The 26,954-nt window shown below is 46.8% G+C and overlaps 2 protein-coding genes across 4 annotated transcripts in view; both read left to right on the top strand.

The window, feature by feature from the left end:
* Mcm3ap (minichromosome maintenance complex component 3 associated protein) overlaps nt 1-17,655 on the top strand; it is a 37,449-nt gene extending 19,794 nt beyond the window's left edge. For both annotated transcript variants that reach the window (NM_001434619.1, NM_001434618.1), the window contains 13 exon segments: nt 1,165-1,317; nt 4,143-4,340; nt 6,039-6,107; nt 6,191-6,325; nt 6,983-7,136; nt 7,798-8,056; nt 8,263-8,360; nt 9,337-9,727; nt 10,296-10,553; nt 11,283-11,412; nt 12,680-12,880; nt 14,232-14,382; nt 17,382-17,655. In NM_001434619.1, the coding sequence (NP_001421548.1) occupies nt 1,165-1,317; nt 4,143-4,340; nt 6,039-6,107; nt 6,191-6,325; nt 6,983-7,136; nt 7,798-8,056; nt 8,263-8,360; nt 9,337-9,727; nt 10,296-10,553; nt 11,283-11,412; nt 12,680-12,880; nt 14,232-14,382; nt 17,382-17,540 (2,356 nt within the window). In that variant the 3' untranslated portion in view covers nt 17,541-17,655.
* Nucleotides 17,656-25,365: 7,710 nt separating this feature from the next.
* Nucleotides 25,366-26,954, top strand: part of Lss (lanosterol synthase) — a 28,069-nt gene continuing 26,480 nt past the window's right edge. Inside the window, exons 1-2 of one of the 2 annotated variants that reach the window (XM_087598391.1) lie at nt 25,366-25,404; nt 25,634-25,802. Coding sequence is in view for 1 of the 2 variants with exons in the window: in NM_031049.2 (NP_112311.2) it covers nt 25,445-25,458; nt 25,634-25,802 (183 nt within the window). In the remaining variant the exon portion in view is untranslated. 2 annotated transcript variants of the gene reach the window in all.

Below are 26,954 nucleotides of genomic sequence, written 5' to 3'. Positions count from 1 at the left end.
CAGAGGAAGCCATTCCTAGTAGCCACTCGTGTTTATCGTGTGTGGATTGTAGATAACACATACTGCTGGTGAGACTTTGGAGTGGGCTAAGTAGTCATTTAAAAATAAGAGTTCAGGGGTTGGGGATTTAGCTCAGTGGTAGAGCGCTTGCTTAGCAAGTGCAAGGCCCTGGGTTCGGTCCCCAGCTCCGGAAAAAAAAAGAAAAGAAAAAAAAAAAAAAGTTCAAAGGCCCTATTGCCAAGCTTAATGGCCTGGATCCCGTCTCCAGAACCCACCTAGTGGACATTGTCTGTAACCTCCACCTGTACCCATGGTGGGTGCATTGGAGGTAACACTCCCCCCCCAACCCCCACCCTGCACCCACCTAACAGAGTAAAGTTTATGTGTGGAGGCTCCGAGTGTGGGCTCTTGTTAGGTTCAACTGCTGTGCTCAAGTGGTGCTCTCACCTCAGGTTCCTGGGTATTAGGAACAATTGTGAGTTACAGCTTTATTTCTGGATTGTTACAGCGGCCTGTTTGGACTTGAACTGGCACCCCATATGACATTTTTCTGTTCTCTTCCCAGGTTTCTGCTTTTAAGTAAAAATAAGTCTTGAACTTTCTCTTACAGTGGAAATGTTATATGTTATTACATTTCCACATGCCATCAGACTCCAGCTTTTTCTAGGGGGGTGCAGCAGTCAACACCAGACCTTACACATGCTTGGCAGATACTGTCGTGGTTTGGTTTTCATGGCTGTGATAAAGGCCATGACTGAGAAGCCTTACACTGCTCTGTCACAGCTCATCACTGAAGGAAGTCAGGACAGGGACTCAAGGCAGGAGCTGGAACAGAAGCCATGGAGCGCTGCCTGTTGGCTAGTTTCTCGTTTGATTAGCTTCCTTTCCTATATACCCCAGGACTGCTTGCACAGTAGTCCACCAGCCCAATTGGGCTGGGCCCTCTCACATCAATCATTAGTCAAGAAGATGCCTTACAGACTTCCCTATCTCGGCAGTCGGATGGAGATGTTTTCTCCATCGAGGTTTCTCCTCCCATAGAACTCTAGCTGTGTCGAGTTGGTATACCAGATTCCCGGCCCAGACTCGCTCTTTTAAAGCAGCTGCTTAAGTGTCCGTAACCTTTGGTGTAGCTGTTTCTGTGGTCATCGCCCTCTATTCTAGGAGTGCAGTAGAGACAGACCAGAAGGTCCGCGTAGCCCGCTGTTGTGAAGCCGTCTGTACACACTTGGTGGATTTGTTTCTTGCTGAGGAAATTTTCCAGACTGCAAAAGAGACACTCCAGGAACTCCAGTGCTTCTGCAAGTATCTACAAAGGTTAGTCCCGTGTTCTTACGGAGAGAGTCCACCTACACACAAGTCTTTTAGCAGGTTCTTTCTACGGGAGCTATGAGTTCATTAGCCAAAGAGGAAAGGCTCACAGATTCATAAGGACGACTATCTGAAGGAGACGTGGAATGTCCTGTATTTGAACAGTTATTTATAGAGTGCTTGATTGTTATCTATTGTGTTTTACTGCCTATATTAGACACAGGGAAATGTCTTTGAATATGTTAAATAATTCATGATGGCTTCACTAACATGAATGGTTCTCTCAAACTGGTATTCTCTTATAAAAAACTGATACTGCCTTTAAAAAAACAAAAACTCAAAACCATTTCTCTTTTAGATTTATTTTACTATCTGTCTTGTATATGGTGTTTTGTCTGCTTGTTTGTATAAGAACCTCATGCATGCCTGGAGACCAAGGATGTGAGAAGAGGTGTCACATCCATTGGAGCTCGACTTAGAGACAGTCGTGAGCTGCCACCGTGGTAGGAATTGAACCTGGGTCCTCTGCAAGAGCAATGAGTACTCTTGACCACAGCACTAACTGCTAATCATGATTCTTTATGATGGCGTTACCTCGTGGTAACTCACTGTGAGCTGAAAATGCATTTACTACCCCTGCCCTCCCCGTACCACAGCTCAGCCACAGGATGCACTCAGCAGCAGGGGGATTGCTTTCTTGGCTGCCTGGGTAGTAGGTGTAGAAGGTTTTCTCATGATATTGAGAAAGAATTGTATAGCATATCACAGGTCTAGGACAAACCTTCTTAATGTGGGGTTCTGTAACTGACTCTGAGGGTTGCAGAAAAATAAAATGACAGCACTATTCAAGGTTTCTGAATGTGCAGTGACTAACGGTCAGTTCACAATCAAACGTGTGAGGAACCTGAGATCACGTTTGGTATCGCTCGCTCCTCTGCCTGTGACACTTCACTGTGGCTGTACATAGCCTGTGGATTCTCCACCGCTGTGCCATCATACCAGTGAGTGAACATTGTCTGTGACTCAAGACTGGTCTTTCTATGGAGGACCTGAAGTCCCTTACTATTCAGACAAAGCTTTATGCTATAGGAATAAACTAGTTTAGTTAGGGAAAACACAGAATCTTGACTATTTCCTTAAGGATTAATCTATTATTTTGCATGTGTCGGTGTTCTTCCCGTATGTGTGTCTGTGTGCCATGCGTACGCAATGCACAGATAGCTAGGAAAGGTCAGAGGAAGACTCTGATTTCCTAAGACCCGAGTCATAGACTGTGGGAGCTGGGAATTGAACCCTGGTCCTCTGGAAGAGCAGCCAGTGTTGTTAACCGCTGGGCCGTCTCTCTGGCCCCTGAGAAGCTCCAGAGCCATAATATTTTAGTATCCTTACCCCTCAGCGGCTGTCAAAGTGCTACAACTGGGTCACATTGTGTTAGACAAGACAAGCATATCTATGTCCTTAGTATGCAAATTATATTCATATTCAATATGTGATAGTTATATATTCACCAAAGTAAACCTCTTCATAATTTATTATCAGTAAATGTTTGATTTCTATATCTTTTTTATATACTTTTATACCAGGGATTATATACAGATTTCTTGGGTAAAAAAGTGAATGTGAATAGAAAGCAATTTAAAAAATCTTAAGCCAGGAAATTAAATTTGAAGTCCATTTTTTTATGAATTCATATCACTTTGGTAATGTCATAAAGTTACAAAAAAAAAAGTCCAGGTATTAAGTTTGAGTTTCTCTCTCCATAGTAGAAAACGATCAATTTATGAAGAAATACAAACAGTGTGGGTTCAACTAAACAGCGTAGGCCGCTCTAGGTCGGGTAATGGCGAGCGTAGTCTGAGCATGGTGGGAGCACAGAGGTGGTTGTGTGTAGCTGTGGCTTAGCACCCGGTGCGTCACTTCAGCTCACCGTTCAGGCGTTAAGTGTGCCGTAGGGTGATTTGTTTTAAACTGAAATTTAAAGCAGCAACAGTATAAAAAGGAGCACATCCAGGAGAAAATTTTCTAGGACAGACCATCGTCCATTCTTCAGAAGTAGCAGCTACTGCTGCCCTTCTAGAAACTTTACCCAATAGGAGGTGGAGGCTCGCCCTCTGTAGCATGGTGTCAGGTTCTCCTGTTACTGTTAGCTCGGTGTTGCAGTATGCTGTTGGGAATGTCTGTGCCTTAAGGGACTGACCCTCTAGTGACTCACATGGCTTTGACAGTGCCTTAGTGACCTCATTTGTATTAACATGTTACATCTCTGTTCACATGCATGTTGTTGGGACCTACATGCCTGTTTGCTGGTCTAAGGGGTCACTGTATAGTAAATTTGTGTCCAGACTGCTTTTCAGAGATAATTCAGTGTTAGTACTGTTATGTCTGGCAGCTTGGAGCTCACTGCTCTTGTTTTTACTGTGCTCACATTTTGATTGAGATTAATTTTCATTTTAAGCACTCTTGCTGAGAAAAAACTTAAATCGATTGTCAAAACCACACTCCAGGCTGGAGAGATAGCTTAGTGGTTAAGAACATTTGCCATCCCTACAGTAGACCTGTTCCCAGAACCCTCATGGTGGTTACAACCATCCATAGTCATGTACAAGGTACACATATATGTCCACAGGCAAAACACTCACATACATGAAAATAAAATAATCTAAAACATGATAACAAACCTCATTTCCAAATTTGTATACTGGACTTTGTGTTTTTTCCCTAGTGGATGAGCCTTAAACACACTATCCCATAATGCTTTGCTATCTGTCCTCTAGGTGGAGGGAAGAGCCTTAAACACACGGTCCCATAACGCTAAGCTGTCTGTCTTCTAGGTGGAGGGGAGCTGTCGCAGCCCGAAAGAAACTCCGGCGTCAGATGCGGGCCTTCCCTGCAGCACCGTGCTGTGTGGATGTGAATGACCGGCTGCAGGCATTAGTGCCCAGTGCAGAGTGTCCCATTACTGAGGAGAACCTGGCCAAGGGCCTTTTGGACCTGGGCCATGCCGGGAAAGTGGGCATCTCCTGTACCAGGTCAGTCCCAGTGGCTTGTCCCCAGGGCTCCATGCCTGGGTGGTTATAGCCTAGGTTAGACTGATGACTTTGTGGATGAAGACGGGTAGAGCCGGCAAGTACAGACACACATAGGAATGCATCTGGAAGGTTGTTTCCTACAGTTCTGAACGTGGACTTGGCCACCACTAAGGGGACAGACTCCGGTTTGTGACCTTGAAGAGCTAGGTTCTGTTGAGACTGAACGATGATCCTCAGCCTGCCCTGACTCTGCTTCCCACTGTGCTTCCTTCAGATCCACCCCCATCTGCTCTGGCGGCACCCCTTCTTCCTGTGTCCCCCCCAGCCAGGCCCTCCCTGCTGCTCCTTCCAGTCTCCCTGTGTAGTCCCGTTCCCGAGGCCCAAACTGTCCAGTCCTAGCCCTCGGAGTCCTTGCTGTTTCTGTCAGCTCAGTATCAGTGTGGTTTGTAGTTTGTTTGGTTTTGGTTTGTCAAGGGGCTTTCACAGCCCTGGTGGGCAGGCCTTAGGAGACACTGAAGGCGCCGGGCTTACGCCGATGGGTACGACTCTTCCTCTGGTCAGCACAGGAGCTTCTCCCTGAGCATTTTCTCCTGAGGTTTGTCTGGTCCATTAGGTCCCATCTAATGTCATCTTGGTGCCGTATGTAAAGAGGGATGGTAGTCAGGCCCATACTCTGAAGTCAGGGATCCATGGCTGTTGGGACAGGCTGACTTCCTGTTTTGTTTTGTTTTGTTTTGTTTTTTTAAGATTTATTCATTTATTATTATATATAAGTCCACTGTAGCTGTCTTCAGACACACCAGAAGAGGGCATCGGATCTCTTTACAGATGGTTGTGAGCCACCATGTGGTTGCTGGGAATTGAACTCAAGACCTCTGGAAGAGTAGTTGGGTGCTCTTAACCTCTGAGCCATCTCTCCAGCCCTGACTTCCTATTTTTTTGAGACAGGGTTTCTCCGTGCAGCCTTGGCGGCTGGGCCAGCCTTCAACTCAGATCACCTGCCTCTGCCTCTCAAGTGCTAGGATCAAAGATGAGCGCCACCATACCTGGTGTATAGGCACGTTCCGCGAACCACTCTAGCCACCACGGGAGTTCTTCTCACAGAGGCCCCTCTCCTATGAGGGCATGTTCTGGGAAAGCAGGGATTTTGTCTGTTTCTCTTAGCCGGCCCACAGTGAATAGTGCAGCAGGTACTTGATGGGGTTGGAAGACTCGTTATCTTATCAGAGTCTAAACATTCTCCCCCCAAGGAAACACTGAGCCATTACTTTTCACCCAGAAACACCAGGAAATACTGTTTCTTATTTATTTTAAGTTTTGGTTTTTTTTTTTGTTCTTTTTTTCAGAGCTGAGGACCGAACCCAGGGCCTTGTGCTTGCTAGGCAAGCGCTCTACCACTGAGCTAAATCCCCAACCCCTATTTTAAGTTTTTCATACAGTATATTTTGATTGTATTCCTTGCTCTCCCCTAACTCCTCCCAGATTCCTCACCTACTCGTGTTCTTTCTCTCTTACAAGTGAAAGATAACGATAACAAAACAAAGTCCATGGGGTCTGTTTCGTGTTGGCCAACTACTGCTGAGTGTGAGCGTGCGTGGTCTGTAACCCACTGCTGTATAGGGAAGGGGATACAACCAATCTCTCTCTGTGTTTGGGAGTCACCTCTTGTAATCCTTGTGTCTTTGTCATTATCCGTAGGTTGAGGCGGCTTAGGAACAAGACGGCTCACCAGATGAAGGTCCAGCACTTCCACCAGCAGCTGCTGAGGTCAGTCAGTCAGTCTCACTGTTTAAATTGTTCTTACCTGGGTACTGGTCGTTGGCTCACCCCTGGCGATCTGTCCCTTCCAGTAATGCTGCCTGGGCACCTCTGGACCTGCCATCCTTTGTGGCCGAGCACCTCCCTGTGAAGCAGAAGCGAATATTTTGGAAACTGGTGCTGGTGCTGCCTGATGGAGAAGAGCAGACTCCAGAGAGTCCTGGCAGGTCAGAAGTTTCCCATGTGGGGGGATGGATACCGTTCTGGAGCAGGACTTCTCTATTGAGAGTTGCAGGCCGGCAGGATTTTTGTGGGGTGTTTGTCTCGTGTATGTGTGGACATTAAAGGTTTAATTCATGTCTCAGTGTATTTTGCTCATGGTATTTATTAGATCTTATCGTTTTCCCATATACTTGGTGTTATTCCATAGAAGTCCAGAACCTATGGCGTGGTATCCTCAGTAGTATCTGGCCAGCGTGTGTATTTATGCACCTTGTGCTTACACTGCCACAGAGGCCAGAAGAAGGCATCAGGTCCCGTTACAGATGGTTGTGAGCCACCATGTGGTTGCTGGGAATTGAACTCAGAGCCTCTGGAAGAGCAGTCAGTGCTCTAACCACTGAGCCATCTCTCCAGCCCTGGTTCACAGTTTTAAATCTCATTAGAATGAGCCAGTTCCGTGACTGTCCTTTCCACTTACTGAGATAAATAACTGGAAGAGGTCCAAACTCCATCTTAAAATAATAACCTGTTTTGTGCAGGTGAACTTCACAATAAGATCTGGTGTCTGGGACCCATATGGTATTTCTCTTGTTTTCCTGAAGATTTCTGTAAGTCATTTTAAAATTAGACATTCCCTCAAATGTTACTTCTTTCTTCTACAGAATACTAGAAAATTGGTTAAAGGTCAAGTTCACAGGAGATGGCAGCCTGGTGGATGACACACGAGATAATGCTGGTGACATCCAGACCCTCTCAGTCTTTAATACACTCAGCAGTAAAGGGGATCAAACAGTTTCTGTCAACGTGTGTATAAAGGTGAGTGACAGTCACTTCGTGTTATCTCTCATCCGATGTCACTGAAATTATAAAGGTATTTTTTACAATACCTTTTCTTGGTTTAGTCCCTTGCCTGACATATGCCCTCTGGATGGTTCTGAAGAAAGGACATATGGGGGGGGGGGGGCAGGATTTCTGATTCCCTTCTCTCCAAAAGTATACTTAACTTATCCCCCTGCCCCCACTCTCTGTCTGTCTGTCTGTCTCTGTCTCTCTGTCTCTCTCTGCTTTTTTTTTTAAGATTTATTTATTTTATATGCATACACTGTCGTTGTCTTCAGACACACCAGAAGAGGGCATCTGTGAGCAGCCACCATGTGGTTGCTGGGAATTGAACTCAGGACCTCTGGAAGAGTGGGGCCATCTCTCCAGCCCCTCTCTGCTTTTCTTGTTTTGTTTTTGTTGGCTTTCTCTTTGTATCCCACACTGCCCACTGTCCTAGACTCACTCTGTAGACCAGGCTGCCCTTGAACTCAGAGATCCACCTACCTCTGCCTCCTGAGTGCTGGGGGAATGGTATGAGCCACCATGCCTTGCTCAGCGTGGTGAATGGAACCCCGGAGCTGTCCTGGCTGAGGCAGACTGTCTGCTCTGCCTTGTCCTCTGGTACAGTCACTCTGACATCTTCGATTTGCTGCAGGTGGCTCGTGGCACCCTCAGTGACAGCGCCCTCGATGCCGTGGAGACACGGAAGGACCTGTTGGGAGCCAGTGGGCTCATGCTGCTGCTTCCCCCCAAAGTGAAGAGTGAGGATGTAGCAGAGGAGGATCTGTACTGGCTGTCGGCTTTACTGCAGCTCAAGCAGCTTCTCCAGGCCAAGCCCTTCCAGCCTGCCCTGCCACTGGTGGTCCTCGTGCCCAGCTCCAGAGGAGACTCCACGGGGAAGGGAGTAGAGGACGGTGTGTGAGGGAAGCCTCATTGCTGACCCAGCACCTTTAAGAAGTGGGTGGGGCTTGGGCATGATGGCTGGCAGAACAGTGTGGGGGACTTTGGGGACTAGAGCCTTATTTGTTCTGTCTACAGCGTAGAGGGCCAACGACCAGCTTGGGATGTGTCACATGTGCAAATGAGTATTATTACATGGGCCTTCCTGTTTCTCTTAAAGGTCTGATGTTACAAGATTTGATTTCAGCCAAGCTGATTTCAGATTACATCGTTGTTGAGATTCCTGATTTTGTTAACGATTTACACGGCACAGTGAAGGTAACGTTTCATCCTTTTAGAGGTCTATCAAGGCCCTTTGTGTTTTCTTGAATTTTATGTAAGTGGTTGTTATTGTTTGGATCTCAAGCTTGCTAGGCAATCAGGGTCACCTAGAAGTGAAGCTGCCTCTCCCTCTCTGTTGGGAATATAGGCACGTGCCGCCCTCTCTAGCTCAGATTAGTGATTGCCATTTTATATATATCTTTAGAAAGATACCGGCAGGAATAAATAAGTTTTTTGGCTTTGCTTTTATGAATTTAAAATGACCATATCTTACATCTGAATGTCAGATTTACCTAGTTATTTTTTTAGAATTGTCGCTTTTACAAAACACAAAGAAATAACATTACCGAGATTTCCTGAAAAGGTTGCTGAAAGTGGTTTAGGAGAGGAAGTGTAGGGATTCTATCTGTCCCAAGGCTGTAGCTCAGGGGTACACACCCTTGACATTAGAAAGGTCCTGGCTTGTATCTCCAGCACTAGATGAGACCAGACCAAAGCCGCACAGGAAGAGGTAAGGCAGGGCGTGAAGAAGCTTCCTGGTGTTCAGTGAAGCTGCTCCTTCTAAGGTGGTGTGGCTCTGCTGCCGTGGGTGGCGAGGAAGACCTCTTGAGGTCCTTGGTCCTTCTAGGAGCCCTCTGCAGGCTCCACTTAGTGGTTAGATGAGACTCATGGGACACCCTTGGGTGCTTCTGTGAGGCACGTCTGCAAGGCTCTAGAAACCCAGATGGAGGGCTTGTGCCTGAGAGTTCGTTCTTGGGCATTTTCCTATACAACAAAGGGCAGAGTGCTAGTTTTAAGCCCCTTTAGAAAACTACATTTTTTTTTTTTTTCGGAGCTGGGGACCGAACCCAGGGCCTTGCGCTTCCTAGGTAAGCGCTCTACCACTGAGCTAAATCCCCAGCCCCGAAAACTACATTTTAAAATGAGTGTGAATTGTTTGTGCAGACCTCTCCTGATTGTCTTGTTCCCTCAGGTTTCTGGAGCAGTCCAGTGGCTGATCTCCCGGTGCCCTCAAGCCCTAGACCTTTGCTGCCAAACCCTTATTCAGTATGTTGAGGATGGGATCAGCCGTGAGTTCAGTGGTCGGTTTTTCCACGACAGGAGAGAGAGACGCCTGGGCAGTCTGGCCTCCCAGGAGCCTAGCGCCATTATTGAGTTGTTCAACAGTGTGCTACAGTTCCTGGCCTCTGTGGTGTCCTCTGAGCAGCTGGGTGACATCTCCTGGCCTGTCACGGAATTTGCTGAGGTGGGAGGCAGCCAGCTACTTCCTCACTTGCACTGGAACTCACCAGAGCATCTAGCTTGGCTGAAGCAAGCTGTGCTTGGGTTCCAGCTTCCACAGATGGATCTTCCACCCCCAGCGGGTACGTAGCTCTCTGAGGAGGGAGTAAAGGGCTAGCCTCCTGTTGTCTTGTTTTAGAGACACTGTACAGGGAGGGGTGTGTCCCAGTGTGAAGTCTACAGTTCACTTCTACTGTGCACCTGTCTGCATCAACTGTCAACCTTTGGGTTTCTGGGTTGGGATAAAACAGGATTTTCTGGAGTTGGAACAGTTGTCCTTTTCCCCAGGACAGTCCTGAGACAACTCCCACAGGTCCCACTTACCAGAAGAGATAGGCAGAGCATGAGGCTTCTGTGACTGTCTGAGCTGCTGAGTCTGCTGGTCCACAGCACTTATGTTAGTGTGTGTCAGTGTCCTTTAAAGCCTCACTGCTTACCGTGTGGAGAGAGGCCTGTTGTGCAGACTCCACAGGTAGCCAAGGCTGACCCAAACCTGATGCTGCAGTGCCGCTCTTTCCTCTCTGTGGCACTGGGAGGGAGGGAGCCTGCTCAGTAGCTGGCAGAGCTTGTGGCCTTACACACTGAGGAAGCAGAGCCTTGATCACAGTTCGCGCTCACTGATTGTTGGTCAAACCTGTAACTTCCCTGCAGCCCCCTGGCTCCCTGTGTGTTCCATGGTGATCCAGTACACGTCCCAGATTCCCAGCTCGTGCAGGACACAGCCTGTCCTGCGGTCCCAGGTGGAGAGCCTGCTGTGCAGAACATACCAGAAGTGGAAGAGCAAGAGCCTCTGTCCAGGCCAGCAGTCGGGGCCTTCTGTTGCCGAGATCCCGTGGGATGACATCATCACCTTATGCATCAATCACAAGCTAAGGGACTGGACGCCCCCCCGGCTCCCCGTCACATTAGGTGGTTGTCTTCAGTGTTTGGGGGCCGGGCCCTCAGGAGACGTCTCCTAGGCTAATTTTACCAGAAGAGGAGGTGGGGCTTTAGTAAGTTAGGTCGGTAGGTTATTTGTTTTAAATGGGGTCTCATTGTGCAGCTCTGGCAAGCCAAACAGGCAAAGCCATCTCTGTTCTTTTGTTAAAATTAGACCAGGAAAGTCTTAGAAACTTTGTGAAGCACTAAAGCTTGACTGGGCATGGTGGTCCATGTCTTATCCTTTCACAGGATGATCTCTGTGAATTTGAGGCCAGCCTGGTCTATATAGAGAGACCCTGTTTCAAAACACACAAACAAAGCCAGGTATGAGGTACCTTTACTCCCAGCACGAAGGATGCGGAGGCAGGCAGATCTCTGAGTTTTGAGGCCAGTGTGATTTATGGAGCAAGTTCTAGGATAGCCAGGGATACACAGAGAAACCCTGTCTCAGAAAACCAAACAAATAAACAACAAAAAAAAAAAAAGCAAAACAATCCAAAAAAGGTGCTAGGAGAAAAGAGCACCGACTCCCTTCCCTGGAATCGGCCTCCTGTGAGCCCCTCCACAGTCTGCATGGAGGCAGGTCCCATTCTCGCACAGCAGTTACATTAGTGAGGTTTGCCCTTAAATAGGTGGGTTTAAGTGAATGTCAAGTGGTCATCTGTTACACTTTAAATGTATGATTTCTAAAAATCCGTTCTTGTACTGTTTCCTCAGATGCACTGAGTGAAGATGGTCAAATATGTGTATATTTTTTCAAAAATCGTCTAAGGAAATACACTGTTCCCTTGTCATGGGAGCAGGCCAGAATGCAGACCCAGAGGGAACTTCAGCTGAGTCAAGGATGGTGAGGCCCATGTGGAGTGTGTTTTCTGTCTCTGTTCTAAACTGTGCTGGCCACGTCTAGACTACTACACCTGTCCTGTCAGACAAACTGACAACCCTGCAAAGCACGGTCGCTCCCCCAGCATAGACACTTACTTGAGCAGCCACCTCTCTCCATTCACCAGATGAGCTCAGGTCAACCCTAACTGGAGAAGGCAGGTAAAAGGCTGGTATCTCATCTCATAAACCTAGTTCACAGTTACTCAGTGCCACACCTGTATGCATTCCCAGAAGCCTTTCTCCCAGAAGAAACAGTAGCAGCAGGAGAACTCTATATATAATTTGCCACTACAATAGAAGAAAGAGTAGGTGACTATTTCAGTAAGTGTTGGAATAATTTAAAATGTTTATGTATTTTATATATATGGTCGTTTTGCCTACATGTATGTCAGTGCACTACTTGTGGGCCACCATTGTATATCTTCAGACACACCAGAAGAGGGCATCGGGTCTCCTTACAGATGGTTGTGAGCCACCATGTGGTTGCTGGGAATTGAACTCAGGACCTCTGGAAGAGCAGTCGGGTGCTCTTAACCGCTGAGCCATCTCTCCAGCCCACCATCGTATATCTTAAAATACACACTTGGGTTGGGGATTTAGCTCAGTGGTAGAGCACTTGCCTAGCAAGCACAAGGCCCTGGGTTCGATCCCCAGCTCCGGGGGGAAAAAAAAAAAAAAAAAAAAAGAAAATACACACTTGACAGACAGAGTCAGACTAGTATAAGAAACAAAGGCCTGGATTAAAGCACTTCTGAGAGCCCAGTGTCTCTAGAAAGTGAATGTTGGGAAGCAATAGCTGTCCTCTGTGTCTGTCCATCTCCCTCTCCATCCTCTCCCCCCACTTCCCCCCTTCCCTCCGTCCCTTCCTCCCTTTGATGTTTTGTATCCCTGGCTGGCCTGGAACTCACTATGTAGGTGCGGCTGGCTTTGAACTTCCAGAGTGTTGGAATTAAAGGCACATGCCACCAGGCCGGATCAACAGTGTCTCGATGTGTGAGAGAATCACTGTATTAGCACAGTACGACAGCTGCCCTCTCGTTGCCATATTCCCTGACTTGAGGGATGTGGAGGCAGGCCCAGGGCTGACATGAGTGTAAACCGCCCAACAGAGCACATGGGTCGTGAGGCTTTGCTCATGGTGAACACGTGCCCAGGCCCGTCTGCGCTCTGCACAGTATTTTCATCTACTTCCCATCTAGACTGTAAGAACTTGACCCTTGTGTTTACAGTTCGGGGATAAAGTCTTTTCATCCTACAAGCAGTTTTCCTACCCCACTGCTTCATGGACGCCATAAAGGGAAGAAGAAGGAGGACGGTGGCCGAGAGGGGAGCCTCAGTACAGAGGATCTGCTGCGAGGGGCCTCTGCAGAAGAGCTCCTGGCGCAGTGTCTGAACAACAGTCTGCTGGAAGAGAGAGAAGAGAACAAGAGGTTCGTCTGTCCCCATCCATGTACTCATTCATTCCCTCCACTCCTGCAGGAGACTGACCATGGCTCTGTTAAGTCAACACAGCCAGTGCTCGGAAGGGGCAGCTGGGCTGGCAAGGGTTAAAGTGATGAGACTTCATCTAAAAAGAAAAGAAGTGGGGGGCTGGAGAGATGGCTCAGCGGTTAGAGCACTGACTGCTCTTCCAGAGGTCCTGAGTTCAAATCCCAGCAACCACATGGTGGCTCACAACCATCTGTAATGGGATCCGATGCCCTCTTCTGGTGTGTCTGAAGATGGCTGCAGTGTACTCATATGAATAAAATAAATAATTAAAAAAGAAAAGAAGGAAGGGAAAGAAGAGAGAAAAAAGGAAAGGAAGTCAAACATTTCTAGAGTATAAGCATGGGCTGGAGCGATGGCTCAGAGTTTAAGAGCACATGCAGGAGGTTGGGGATTTAGCTCAGTGGTAGAGCGCTTGCCTAGGAAGCATAAGGCCCTGGGTTCGGTCCCCAGCTCCGAAAAAAAGAACCAAAAAAAAAAAAAAAAAAAAAAGAGCACATGCACACTTCCCAGAATACCTCTTTTTGGTACCCACAGCAGGTGGCTCCACCGATCTCACCCCTCTGGCCTGTGTGAGCAAGCGCTCATGTGCACACACTCAGATGTGTACATACACACACCTATACTAAAAAGAATTGTTAAAAATTATAAGCTCTTAAGAGACAGACTAGAATATTCTAGAAAGAATATTCTATGTTTTGTCATTTGAAATTGGCTTCATTGCTTATTATTTTAAAAATTTGTCAAATGTTCTAGAGGAGGGAAAATGTGTAGCTAAGTCTACCTAGCCTGGTCTGCATTGGCTGACCACTGCCTCTGGGCCCTTGGGAAGCCTGGAGCTTCAGTGGATATCTCTTCCTAGGTGGGCAGGAGCTAGTGCAGAGCCTCCTCTGCTTACTGACTTCCCTTCCTCTGTACCTTCCTCTTCTGGGCATTCACCATGAGAAACGAGCTGGGAAGACAGAACTTGGTCAAGCTTGTCTTCCTTCCCATCACCCTGCCTTGCCCCGCCACACTTTCCAGCACTAAGTACTTAAGCTGCCCTGGCGCGCCCCTCCCTCCTGTTGCTAGAGAGGACCATTGCATTCTGTAGTTGAGGGCGGCTCTCCCCGTGGGTTGCAGTTTGACCTCCAGCAGCGCTCCACCCTCAGGGCTCTCTGGGCACTGCTCTTCCCTCTCCTAGGCCGTGCACACAAACCCGCTGACCACAGGCTCTCGGTACCGGAAGTGAGTGCTGGTTAGGCTCTTAGAGCTAGCTCTGTGTTCCTCACTTGGGGATCTCCTCTGTCTCAGGTTTGAAGATCAACTTCAGCAATGGCTATCACGAGACTCACAGGCCTTCACCGAGTCAGCCCGCCTTCCTCTCTACCTCCCTCAGACATTAGTGTCTTATCCTGATGCCATCAAAACTCAGACCAAGGTGAAGACATCCACAAGTCCTCAGGTGAGAGCAAGTCCCCTTGACATTTCCAGAGTTAAAGGCAGAATGCACCAGCCTCAGTAGACCACACCTTTAATCCCAGCACTCCATGAGTTCGAGGCCAGCCTGGTCTACAGAGTGAGTACCAGGGCAGCCAGGGCTACACAGAGAAACCCTGTCCTGAAAAATGAAGGAGAAAAAAGAAAAAACAAACCCAAAGCCATTTTAAAATCTTTAAAAGTTCTGTCTTTTTAAAAAAAAAAAATCCAAAAGTTCACTCTTTCTCTGTCCTTTCCTTCTCTCTGGCCTCTCCCTCCTTTCCTTCCTCCCCCCCTCCATGCCCTCCCTCCCCCCATTCTCCCGGCTAGCCTCTTCCCTTCTTTCTGCTCTCTCCTTCTGTTCTTCACCTTTCTTTCTATGCCCACGCTCCCTTCTCATTCCGCTTCTCATGCCCCAAATAAACACCATTTTATACTTTAAAAAAATCCAAGAGTTCTCTAAAATATCCAGAACCTCTATAAATATCCAAAGTCTCTAAAATTCCAATGTCTTTTTGAAAGTTAAACATCTCTGAACTATAGCACTTGTAAAATAAGAATTAGTTACGTAGGTTCTTATTCTAAGAAGGAAAATATGAGCACAGTCACAGCCCAGAGAACCCCAGTCCAGTCTGACATTCGCTCTCATCTCCTGGGCTTCTTCAAAATGCCTGGGCGCTGGCTGCCCCTTCAGCTTGTCTTCCATGCTCAGGCTGGCTGCACGCCACAGCTGCTGCGACCCCTGGTGGTCAGGTCACCTCAGGTACAGTCGTCTCCAGTGCTTTTGAGTCCCCATTGCAGCTCCTGCAAGAATAACGCCTCTCGGGCTTTCTTCAGGGTTCTCTGCTCCTGCCACGCGAGGCAAGCGTTACCTCACCACGACCCTTTCAATCCTGAGCCTTCTACTGCCCCTCTATGCCCTCAAAACCAGTACGACCTGGCAGAGTCTTACACTCCCAAGTTCAGATGCCAACATGAGATGCAGCCTCAGTTTCCTCTGGGCCATGAGCCTCTGTGTGCTCATCCTGAGTAAACACTTCAGATTATTTCACCTCAGTACTCCCAGTTTCTTACTTGTGGCTGATTCTGCAGGTCTCAGCAAAGCAAAGGTCTCACTGTACTATGCAAATAACCATAGAGTACTTGAGGGACTCAAGACTCCCCTCTCAAACACCGCAGGCCAGGCCTCCACCATCTGACTGCTCATCGTTTTCTATGTTCCCACACAGTTCCTTAAACTCTGAACACTCAAGGGCTTTTCTAGTCCAGAGTTCCAGATCCATGCACAATCCTCCAAAATGCTTGCTCAGGTTGTCCCAGTGGTGCCTCAAGGCCCAGTAGCGAATTTCTTAATCAGAGTTTCTCTTGCTGTCCTAGAACACCATGACCATAGCAGCTGAAAGAAAGGGTTTAGAGTTCATCCAAGGAAGTCAGAGCAGGAACTCCTGGAGGCGGGAGCCGATGCACAGGCCACGGAGGGTGTTGCTTACTGGCTTGCTTCCATGCCTGCTCAGCCTGCTTTCCTATAGAACACAGACAAACTAATCTTAGGGTGGCCCCACCCACAATAAGGCCCTCCCACATTAATCAAGAAAAAGGGGGCATTTTCTTGATTGAGATTTTTCTTTTCCATAACAATACCTAGCTTGAAACCAACCAGCACAGCTAGGAAGTGGGGGCACACACCTTTAATCCCAGCACTTGGAAGGCACAGGCAGGCAGATCTGTTGAATTTGAGGCTAGCCTTGTCTACAAAGCAAGTTCCAGGACAGCCAGGGCTACACAAACTGTCTCAGAAAATAAAACAAAATAAACAGGACCAAACCAGCACATACAAGAACGCTAGCTCTTCTGTGGGGCCCTAGAACTGTGTGAACCTTAACACTGACCAGACTCAGTTCTGGGATTAACTTTCCCTGAGGAAAATTAATAAGTGACAAAGGTGAGCTCACAGAAGTAAATTTCACAGCCAGATCTTCCAGGCCCCAAAGCCTCTCCATGTTTTTCTTGGCGGGTGAGGAGGCAGGAACAGTTTAACTGAGGGAACACACCGGGGAGCAGGTGAGAAAGCCTCGCCGAAGGAAGGAAAGTAAGAGTACACTGTTTGCCTTTACGGGTTTGGTCTTCTCTTGGGCTGGAGAGATGGCTCAGTGATTAAGGGCACCCGATTACTCTTCCAGAGGTCCTGAGTTCAATTCCCAGCAACCACATGGTGGCTCACAACCATCTGTAATGGGATCAGATGCCCTCTTCTGGTGTGTCTGAAAGCAGCTACAGTGTACTTATATATAATAAATGAATAAATCTTTTTTTTTTTTTTTTGGTTCTTTTTTTCGGAGCTGGGGACCGAACCCAGGGCCTTGCGCTTCCTAGGTAAGCGCTCTACCACTGAGCTAAATCCCCAGCCCCAAATGAATAAATCTTTAAAAAAAAAATACTCTTTGCGCTTGCCTAGGAAGCGCAAGGCCCTGGGTTCGGTCCCCAGCTCCGAAAAAAAGAACCAAAAAAAAAAAAAAAATACTCTTCTCTTTGACTTACCATGAGGCATGGTGGTGTACACTCGTACCAGCACTTGGAGATGGATGGACGTGGGCAGCTCAGGAGTTCAAGGCTAGCCTCTACTATGTAGCAAGTTTGAGGCTATCCCAAACTATATTCCACCCTTTCTCAACTCCACTCAACCCCCTCCCCAAATTTATACTCTGACTAATTCTCTCTGAAGACGTTGCCAGCTAGTTACAAAGTGGACTGTACAAGTCTTCGCAGTGGAATTGATTATATGTAGAATTAATAGATGACCCAAGGTGGGAGCTCGGCTAAGCCCCCATAGAGTACTGGCTGTGTGTGTAGTAGAGGAGGCTGGCAGGTGGAAGAGACACCAGGCGAGGCCTCTGTTGAGCCTGAGAGGCTCTAAGGGATGTGAGCATGAATCGGATGCGATGCCTCCACACATCACCACTTTTGGCCTCTGTTTTATTCCATTAGAATGCAGGGACAGGAGACCACGTGCGGTTCTCAGAGGCATCAGACACATCTCTGACTGAAAAGCTGAAGCACCTGGAAAGGCTAATCCAAAGTTCAAGGGCAGAAGAAGCGGCCTCTGAGCTACATCTCTCTGCACTGCTGGACATGGTGGACATATGAGCTGTCTGACGAGAGAGAGTTTTCTTCATAATGGCTTGTCTGTATTCAATTGTGTTGTAAATGCTGTTGGAAATGTGACTATTAATTATGCAAATAAACTTCTTGAATCATTCAAGAGCCCTAGTTTCATGTATAAAAGACTATGTGATATTTTTAATAGTATTTGTTTTGTGCTCTTAGACTTCTCTCACACACAACAGAAAATACTCTGAGGGAGTGTTTGTAACTTTCTGGTTTTCTTTCATTTTTTTAGAGATTTATTTATTTTATGTATATGAATACAGTGCAGCTATCTTCAGACACACCAGAAGAGGGCATCAGATCCCATTACAGATGGCTGTGAGCCACCATGTGGTTGCTGGGATTTGAACTCAGGACCTCTGGAAGAGCAGTCAGTGTCTTAACCGCTAAGCCATCTCCCCAGCCCCAACTTTCTGGTTTTCTATACATACATATTTTGAGAATTTCATGTATGAGCATACTGTATTTACATCATTTCTGCTCCTCCCTCTCCCCCTCTACACTCTGGGATTCATGACCTGCTCTTCTGTAATTCTTACATATACATACATCTACTGAGTCTATTTAATGCTGCTTGTATGCTTATGTATTTAGGGCTGACCATATAGGATTGGAGAACCCAACAGATCTGCTACCTGGAAAAAAACCAATTCTCCCTCCCTTGGTAATCCATTGACAGCTTATACTGTTTGTAATAGATGATTAATTCTCTTAGTAAAGTCACTGTCCCCAATGTCCTAGATATCAGAAATGCAGGGACAAGTAAGACACAGGGCTCTCACTGCAAGGTCAGCTTTGCTCATCAAGAGAGCCAAAAGACATACACGTACGTACGTACGTACATACATACATACATACATTTCAAGACTATATGGGTGGGGTTGGGGATTTAGCTCAGTGGTAGAGCGCTTGCCTAGCAAGCGCAAGGCCCTGGGTTCGGTCCCCAGCTCCGAAAAAAAGAAAAAAAAAGACTATATGGGTACACATTCAATTTTGAGAATGTATAGTATCCATGAGAGGCCACCAGGAAAGCATAGAGGCATGAGTTGGTGGTGCAGCCAAATGAAAGGAACAGGCCAGCAGGCTCACACTACACTCCAAGGGCCATAGGGGATTAGTTGTGGAAAAACATTAGAAGTGACCTGATCCCATTTTCTCTTAAAAAATAACACGTGGGAGAGGTTGGAGGGATGGCTGTCACTTCACAGTTGTTCTTGCAGAAGGACCGACGGTGGTTTCCAGAAGATTTCGCATCCCTCTTTGACCCAGGCAGGCACACCTGCACGGGGTGCACTACATGAGTGCAGACTACACGGACACATAAATATGTCAAATGGCATGTTGCAAGGAGTGGGAGACGTATTAATAAACATAGTGATGACCACTTCTCTTAAATTGGGCACTAAGCCTTTCCAGACTCTCAGCCCTCAGATTCTAGTCAAGAAGAGCATTCGGTCCTCTGATTTCCACACATAGACTCACAGAAACTTTCAGGAGTCAGTTCTCTCCTTCCACCATATGCATCTGGGGATTGAACTCGGATCATTTGGCTTGGAGGCAAGCACCTTTACCCACCGAGCCATCTCGCTGGCACAAATATCTCCCTCTCCCCTTTCTCTGGGTATGCACGTGTGCATGTGTGGTTTGTGTGCATGTGTGTGTTGTGCACTTGTGCATCCACGAAGGGCTCAAAGAACGACTCTTAGGAGTCACTTTTCACTTTCCATCCATGTCTTGAGTTTCACTTTCCATGTCTTGAGTTAGGGTCTCTCATTTACGGGGCTGTACGGTATACCTCAGGCTAGCTGACCCTTGAGCTCCCAGCCAGTTCTTTCTTATGTGTATGAGTAATTTGCATGTATACCTGTATACCATGTGTATACCTAGTGCCCATAGAGGCAGAAGAGGGTGTCAGATTCCCTGGAACTGGAGTTACATATGGAGTATTGGGACTCCAACCCAGGTTCTCTAGGAGAGCAGCTAGTGCTCATAACCACTGAGCCATGTCTCCGGCCCCTTCCAACACCAGTTCTTGTCTCCATTTTCGTAATAGGAGTGCCAGGCTTACAGATGCACACCACTGCTTCTGTGTGTTTGCGGGGTCACACGTAGGCTATTAGCTATGTAGCTCGTGCTTTTACCTGCTGAGCCTTCTCCCCAAAATTTTCCCCTCCTCAGTGGCTCACTGTTAATCAAGAAACATTTGATGTTATTTTAAGCATTTATTTATTGTGTGTGTGTTACTTTTCTGTGGCTGTAATAAGACACCGTGGTACATGCATTTACTGGGGGTGTTTAGAGAGTATTTAGGGTGTTTAGGGGTACACTGGGCAGTAGGAAAGCAGGCAGGCTACTGGAGCAGTAGCCAAGGGTTTCGTCTTCATTCACAGGCAGGGAACAGAGCCAACTGGAAGTGGCCTAGGCTTTTGAAAACTCACTCCACCCACCCCAGTGACACACCTCCTCCAACAAGGCCACACCTCTGAATCCTTCCTAAATAGTTTTACCAACAGAGATCAAGTACTCGAATGCAGAAGTCAGGGGAAACTTGCATTATTTTTTCCTACTATGTAGGTTCTGAATCAACCTAAGGATTTTATGATTGGGGCAAGCACTTCTGTCTGCTGAGTCATCCTGTAGGCTCCTGAATGTTTACTCCTTAACCTTGGATTTTAATAGTGACATTATTTTCCTGCAATAAAAGTACTATCTGCCCTACAATGTATATCACACATATCTATATACCTACGTTTCCCCTGCTACTTGTCTTCTTAATCAGTTTACTGTTGGCTGAATTCGAAGTTCAGTCTAGCTTTACGTTTACTGTTAGTGGCCGAATTTATTACCAAATTATGACTTTATTTCATTCAGGTACAATTTTGGCTGTTCCTGTTTTGTTTTTGTTCTATGTTCTCGACACGACTTCACCCAAAACTCTCAGGCCATCTAACACAGTCACGTCTCTAAGGTAAAGTTCTAGTTCCATTTTCTCTTGCTGACCCTGGAACTTTCCTGAGTTCTGATTCTTCTTCCTCTACACTAGGGTGCTTTTTATTTTATGAAGCTCACGCTATAGTACCCTCTGAGCTTTCGAATGTAGAATGTTTCTATTCCTATCCTTATATTTGATTCAGCATTCAGTGAGAATAAGGTTTTAGATGGGCAATTACTACCTTTTAGTCTTCTTGTTTCTTGAAAAGAAGTTTAAAGATATTTAAAGTTGTTCTTCGGGGCTGGGGATTTAGCTCAGTGGTAGAGCGCTTGCCTAGGAAGCGCAAGGCCCTGGGTTCGGTCCCCAGCTCCGAAAAAAAGAACCAAAAAAAAAATAAAAAATAAAAAATAAAAAATAAAGTTGTTCTTCGAGCGTGTGCGTGTGTGTGTGTGTGTGTGTGTGTGTGTTGTACACGTGGATGGTGTGTGTTGGATGGGGCATGCATGCCACCAAGTGTACATGGAGAGCAGAGGACAACTTTGTGTAGTCGGTTCCTCTACCCAGACTTGTACATCAAGCGCCTTTACCCACGCCCATGAAGCCATCTTGCAGGCCCTTGAAATTTCTAAGGTCACTTCTGAGGGTGGAGGGTGGACTTCCAGAAGTTGGGCCATAGAGTGAGGATGAATATGATTAAAATACATCAGATACATTTGTGAAACTAAAATTTAAAATACCGTAGTACACCACTTCTGTCTATGGCACTCTCAAATGTCTCAACTCTCTGCCTTTTATTAGTCTCCCCTACCCCAATTCATATTACCATTAAACAAACTTATTCTAAATGTAATAGCTTAAAAATGAGGACTCATGGGCTGGAGAGATGGCTCAGCGGTTAAGAGCACTGACTGGTCTTCCAGAGGTCCTGAGTTCAATTCCCAGCAACCACATGGTGGCTTACAACCATCTGCAAAGGGATCCGATGCCCTCTTCTGGTGTGTCTGAAGACAGATACAATGTACTTATATATAATAAATAAATAAATAATTTTTTTTTAAGTAACAGAATTTTAAAGAAATGAGGATTCGTCTGGGCAGCTTTTTCTTGGCGCTTCTTTTGTAGTTCAGTGAGGTAATGTGGAGGTGCAAGTTTTTTTTTTTTTAATAAATCTTTTTTTTTTTTTGTTCTTTTTTTCGGAGCTGGGGACCGAACCCAGGACCTTACTTTTTTTTATTTTTTTAAAGATTTTATTTACTTTATGTATGTGAGCACACTGTAGCTGTCTTCACGCACACCAGAAGAGGGCATCAGATCCCATTACAGATGGTTGTGAGCCACCATGTGGTTGCTGGGAATTGAATTCAGGACCTCTGGAAGAGCAGTCAGTGCTCTAACCACTGAGCCATTGCTCCAGCCCCTGAGGTGCAGGTTTCTGCTGGCCCTGTTGGGCTTCATGTCCACATGCAGTGGGCTTCTTGCTCAGTTTCCCTCTACTGTTTGCTCATGCCTGCTGACTGGATGGTTGTGAGCCACCCTGTGATTGCTGGGAATTGAACTCAGGACCTCTGGAAGAGCGGTCTATGTTCTTCCCTACTGAGTCATTCTCCAACTCCCCCTCCGTTCATTTCTGTCTTTTATACTTTTCCTCTGTCTTTAAAATCTTTTCTAAAATCTAGAACTTCATACATGCATATAATGTGTTTTGATCGGATCCACCCGTCATTCCCTCCCTTCTGGCTTCTCCTAGCTCCCCAGTCTGTTCCTTTTCACCATTGTTGTTGGTTTTTATGTCTTTGTCTTTGGCCTAGGATGTGGACAGGAAACAGAAGTCAACATCAATGTCCATCCTGATGAGTTTTTTTAAAAATTATTTATTTTATGTTTATGAGTACACTGTGGCTGTCTTCAGACACACCAGAAGAGGGCGTCGGATCCCATTACAGATGGTTGTGAGCCACCATGTGGTTGCTGGGAATTGAACTCAGGACCTCTGGAGGAGCAGACAATGCTCTTAACCACTGAGCCATCGCTCCAACCCCAGCCTGGAACTTTTAACTAGAAATATCTTCTGTCATCTCTGTTTCCTAAGGCTCCTCAGTCAGTAATTATTTCCCCATGTCCAGTCAGCAATTACCATCAAGTCTATTTTATAATCCCTTCAGAGCTTGTAATAATTTCCCTCACAGGGAATGAGCAATTACCATCAACCCCATTTTATTTTATTTTTTTTTTTATTATCCCAAAACTTTGTTCTTTAGACAACCTTTATTTTTTATTTTTTTTTCAACCCCATTTTATAACCCCCCAGCCATTAATTAATCATTTCCCCCCACATCTAATCAGCAGTTACCATCAACTCCATTTTGTAATCCCTTCAGAGCTTCTGTCAGACGAAGTCTTCACCCGCTCTCCTTGACTCTCTTCCCTTAGTTTTTCCTCATCGACGGACTGGGAAACTAGAACTTCTCTGTTCAGCTTCTTGTCGATCTTATCGAATCTCATGATTTCAAATGCTGTCCAGTGACTCTCACATTCCTCTGTCCAGCCTTCTCTCTTTTCTGCTTAAAACTTCCCCTCGGATGTCTGATATTTGTCAAACCATATCCTCAGTGAAATTTCCTAGCTCCTCTGATCTTTCCCAACTTCCACACACAGTTAAGGCCTTCCTCCTTAGTCTGTCTTGAAACCCTCAGGCTCCAACGTCTTTGTCAGCCGAGGGTTTCCCAATCTTCATATAAATCAGGTGGAAGCTCATTCTATACCCAGTTGTCCAGGTCCCAAACCTTAGACTCTTCTGCATTTGGTTTCTAGAATAAGCTAAACACGGTACAAGTTGTGACAAACATTTCTTATGGTTGTCTCTAGTAATTTATCTATGTGAATTTGCAGATGGATTTCATATTTTTCTTTCCCAGCATATCACTTTACTCATAAGATGTTTAGCCCAGTAAAATATCAACCTAACTTCTTTTTTTTTTTTCTTTTCTTTTCTTTTTTTTTCGGAGCTGGGGACCGAACCCAGGGCCTTGCGCTTGCTAGGCAAGCCCTCTACCACTGAGCTAAATCCCCAACCCCTCAACCTAACTTCTTTTGCAGCTAATATCGTTGCCATCTCTCTAGCTTTGCTGTTCTTCAAGTCTGACAGACCAGAATTCATTCTTCCGGTTTTTCATGGTTTAACACAAAAGGACTTCCCTGGAAAAAGCTCCAGCTTCTTTCTCCAGGGAAACCAAGTGACTCGTTTAGTGAATTTGGGAGAACAAACAGGGTCTATTGTGCTAGGCTTCCCTGGGCAACCTTTTTCGAGTCTTACATGTGTGCTTACATGTACTTGGTGGGTCAGCTTCCCAAAGACTTCAGTTGTTCGCCTGGGTCAAAAGCTGAGACATGTGTAGGGGAAAGGCAGTCATTATGAACCAGTTAGCTAGCCCCGTTGATTACCTTCAAACCAACTTCTTTATTGGAATTTTAAAAATTTAAATTATGTGTTTGTTTTACTGACATGTATGTATGTATGTATATCCCATGCATGCCTGGTGACTGAGGAGATCAGAAAGTGGCATTAGATTCCTTGGGCCTGGAGTTACAGATGGCTGTGAGTCACCTTATGGGTGTGCTGGAAGCCAATTCCAGGTCCTCTGATAGGGCAGCAAGTGCTCTTAAGAACTGGACTTAAGGTTGGACGCCAGTTCTCAAATCAGTAGTCTGAGGTAAGGCTCAGTTAAAATGCCTACTTGTCTTAGATCTTTCTAAGTTTCTAAGCTGGGCTAGGAAGAGATTAATGTTCCTGACTAGCCATCTAAAATTCCAATATTCCATCTAGGGAAGGTGTGCGGGTGTTTTTTGCCTCCTCCTCCTCCTTCTTCTTCTGATTTGTGGTCCATGGCCGCTTGACAGCGTTTTGAGGGCTGGGTGCAGGGAGGCTATCTCGTTTGGGTAGTAGTTGTAACAAGGTCAGAGCTCTGCAGGACAGATGAAGACACACCCAAGCCGCTGTGAGTTCTTGGAACTACATTTTTCAGATCTCTGGTTGTCATCCCTGCGGGCCATCAATGCTTTTCAAGTATTTTCCGTCTCTTCAAATGTTCTCCAAAGAACCTCACTATTTGATTCTGTCGATATATCTCAGACTTCCCTCTCTACTTTAAAACACAATCAAGACCTTTCCCCCTTTAACTTGTAGGACCCCCATGTTCCAGGTATCCCGAGAGTAGTTCTGTGGCCAGGGAGGTGGAGCTCTACCTTCTGTTGGGAGTCAGGACACAGCCTTACCCACACTCCTCAGCTAGTCCCTATGAGAAGCCTGTGTGGGCTTCAAGCACACTACTCTGCTCTTCCCAACCACGTGTCATCATAGTTTCTTTCTTCACCCGGGTCAAGGCCCCTGCCCCATGACGGTCCATCCTGGCATCTCATCTTCCTTTCGCCTTAGGACATTCTAGCCTCCTCTAAAGCAGTACTTCTGAAGCAGTCTTGGTTTCCGCGGCCTCTTTTCTGCAGATCTTCACCAACCCTGGAGGCTTCCCATCTCAGAACATCCAAGGCTGTCTATCAAAACTGTTCTGGAGGGCCGGCCCCGCCCCGCCCCGCCCCGCCCCGCCCCATCCCGCCCCGCCCCGCCCCATCCCGTCCCGCCCCGCCTCTCCCACAGGCCTGCCTCTCCCATAGGCCCTTCTGGCCCACAGGACCGCCCCTCTCGTAGGCCCAGCCTCCAAAGCGCTTTCTGCCCCGCAGACCCCGCCTCCTGGTGCCCTCGCGGCGTCGGGAGGCCCTGAGCCCAACCACTGCGGTCGCGGTGCGTCTTTTGTGCCCACCTGGTGATGCTCTGATTGGCCGCGCTCGCATCGGCCCACCCAGTTGTTCCGGTCGGCCGAGGTCTGCGCCTGCGCAGTGCGCTAGGCTGTCAGTCAGGTAAAGGGCTGGCCGGCCGGTGGTCCAGAGCTGTGCTGTCATGACCGAGGGCACGTGAGTCGCGGACCCTGGGCCTCCGGCGGGTGTTGCGAGGGACGCGGCAGGGCGGTGGCAGGGAAGGTGCTTGGACAGCAGGGTGGCATGGCTGGTGTCTCTGCGTGCCTGGATTGCTGGCACCCAACCTGGGCGGAGCCTAACGAAGGCTGCTTCCTCTCGCTGGTCCCCTCAGGTGTCTGCGGCGTCGTGGGGGACCCTATAAAACTGAGCCCGCCACCGATCTCACCCGCTGGCGGCTCCATAATGAGTTGGGTCGGCAGAGATGGACTTATTATCAAGCGGAGGAGGACCCTGGTCGAGAACAGACGGGGCTAGAGGCCCACTCTTTGGGACTGGACACAGTAAGTGATGTGATTCTAAAGGCACCATTTCATCCCAAGTCTGGAAGCCACCACTGACCAGCCTTCACCATGCCTTCCTGTAAACCAATGTGTGTGTGGGTGTTGTGTGACGTGAAGAAAAGCTGACTGTAAGGTGATCAGGAGAGTTCCCGAGTTACGAAAGAAGACCGTGAAGCTAGCTGTTTTTCTAGTTCTAATTCTGTCACGGGGTTTGTGGTTTGGGCGATGGAATTCTTGCATAAAATTTATTGGGTACTGAAAGTAAAATTTTATGGAAAGTTTCACAGACTCCCTTTTCAAACGCCAAGGACATTAAGTTGAATAGATTTTGTGTCTGGTTAATTTTGGTGTGTGATGTTTTTATTCATTTGCAGTGTTTTTTTTTTTTTTTAATAACAAGGCTTATCATTTAAAACAAACAAACAAACAAACAAACAAACAAACAAGTGTGACTGGCATTTAATCCCGGCACCCAGGAGGCAGAGGCAGGCAGATCTTTGTGAGTTCGAGGGCAGCCTGGTCTAAAGAGCAAGTTCTAAGCCAGACAGGTCTATGTCGTGAGACCCTTTCTCAAAACAATAACAAATAAGACAAAAAGAGGGGCTGATGATGTAGGTCAGTGTGTGTAATGTTTGCCTCAGTTCAATCTAACCCAACAAAAAGTGTGGTGTCTCCTTCTAGAGACAAGAATTGAAGCGCCCCCATTATTTAAGTCCCTCCACCTCAGAGACCTATGGAAGAAGTTGCCCTAATTTGGTTTTATTTTGAGCACTCTACTTTGCTATATAACTTTTGATTTGTAAGAGAATTACAAAGATGGGTGTTGATTTATTTGGATCCAAAAGATGAAAATACCTTTGGCCTGATTTTCTGGTTGTGTGCATCCGTGCATGGGTGAAGTACAGATAGCCATGGAGTAGTTAGTTAGCTAACAGGCTTCCTGTGAGGCTTGGCCATCCTCTGGGGAAGATCTCTGAGCAACCACCATGCTATTATGTGGGCCCTCTCTGAAAGGGAAGAGTCCCAGTACCAGTCGGGCATCAGTACCCTGGCCTGTGTTCTATGCTGGGTTTAGTTAAGATGTCTTGAAGTTTTGAAGAGATTTGTAGATCACTAGCTGGAAGGTAAATTGTGACAACACGGAATTGCCTT

Source organism: Rattus norvegicus, chromosome 20, assembly GCF_021556685.1.
Source record: "Rattus norvegicus strain SHRSP/BbbUtx chromosome 20, alternate assembly SHRSP_T2T, whole genome shotgun sequence".
NCBI lineage: Eukaryota > Metazoa > Chordata > Mammalia > Rodentia > Muridae > Rattus > Rattus norvegicus.
Note: the sequence above shows the minus strand (reverse complement) of the source record. Positions and strands in the feature narration are given on the sequence as shown.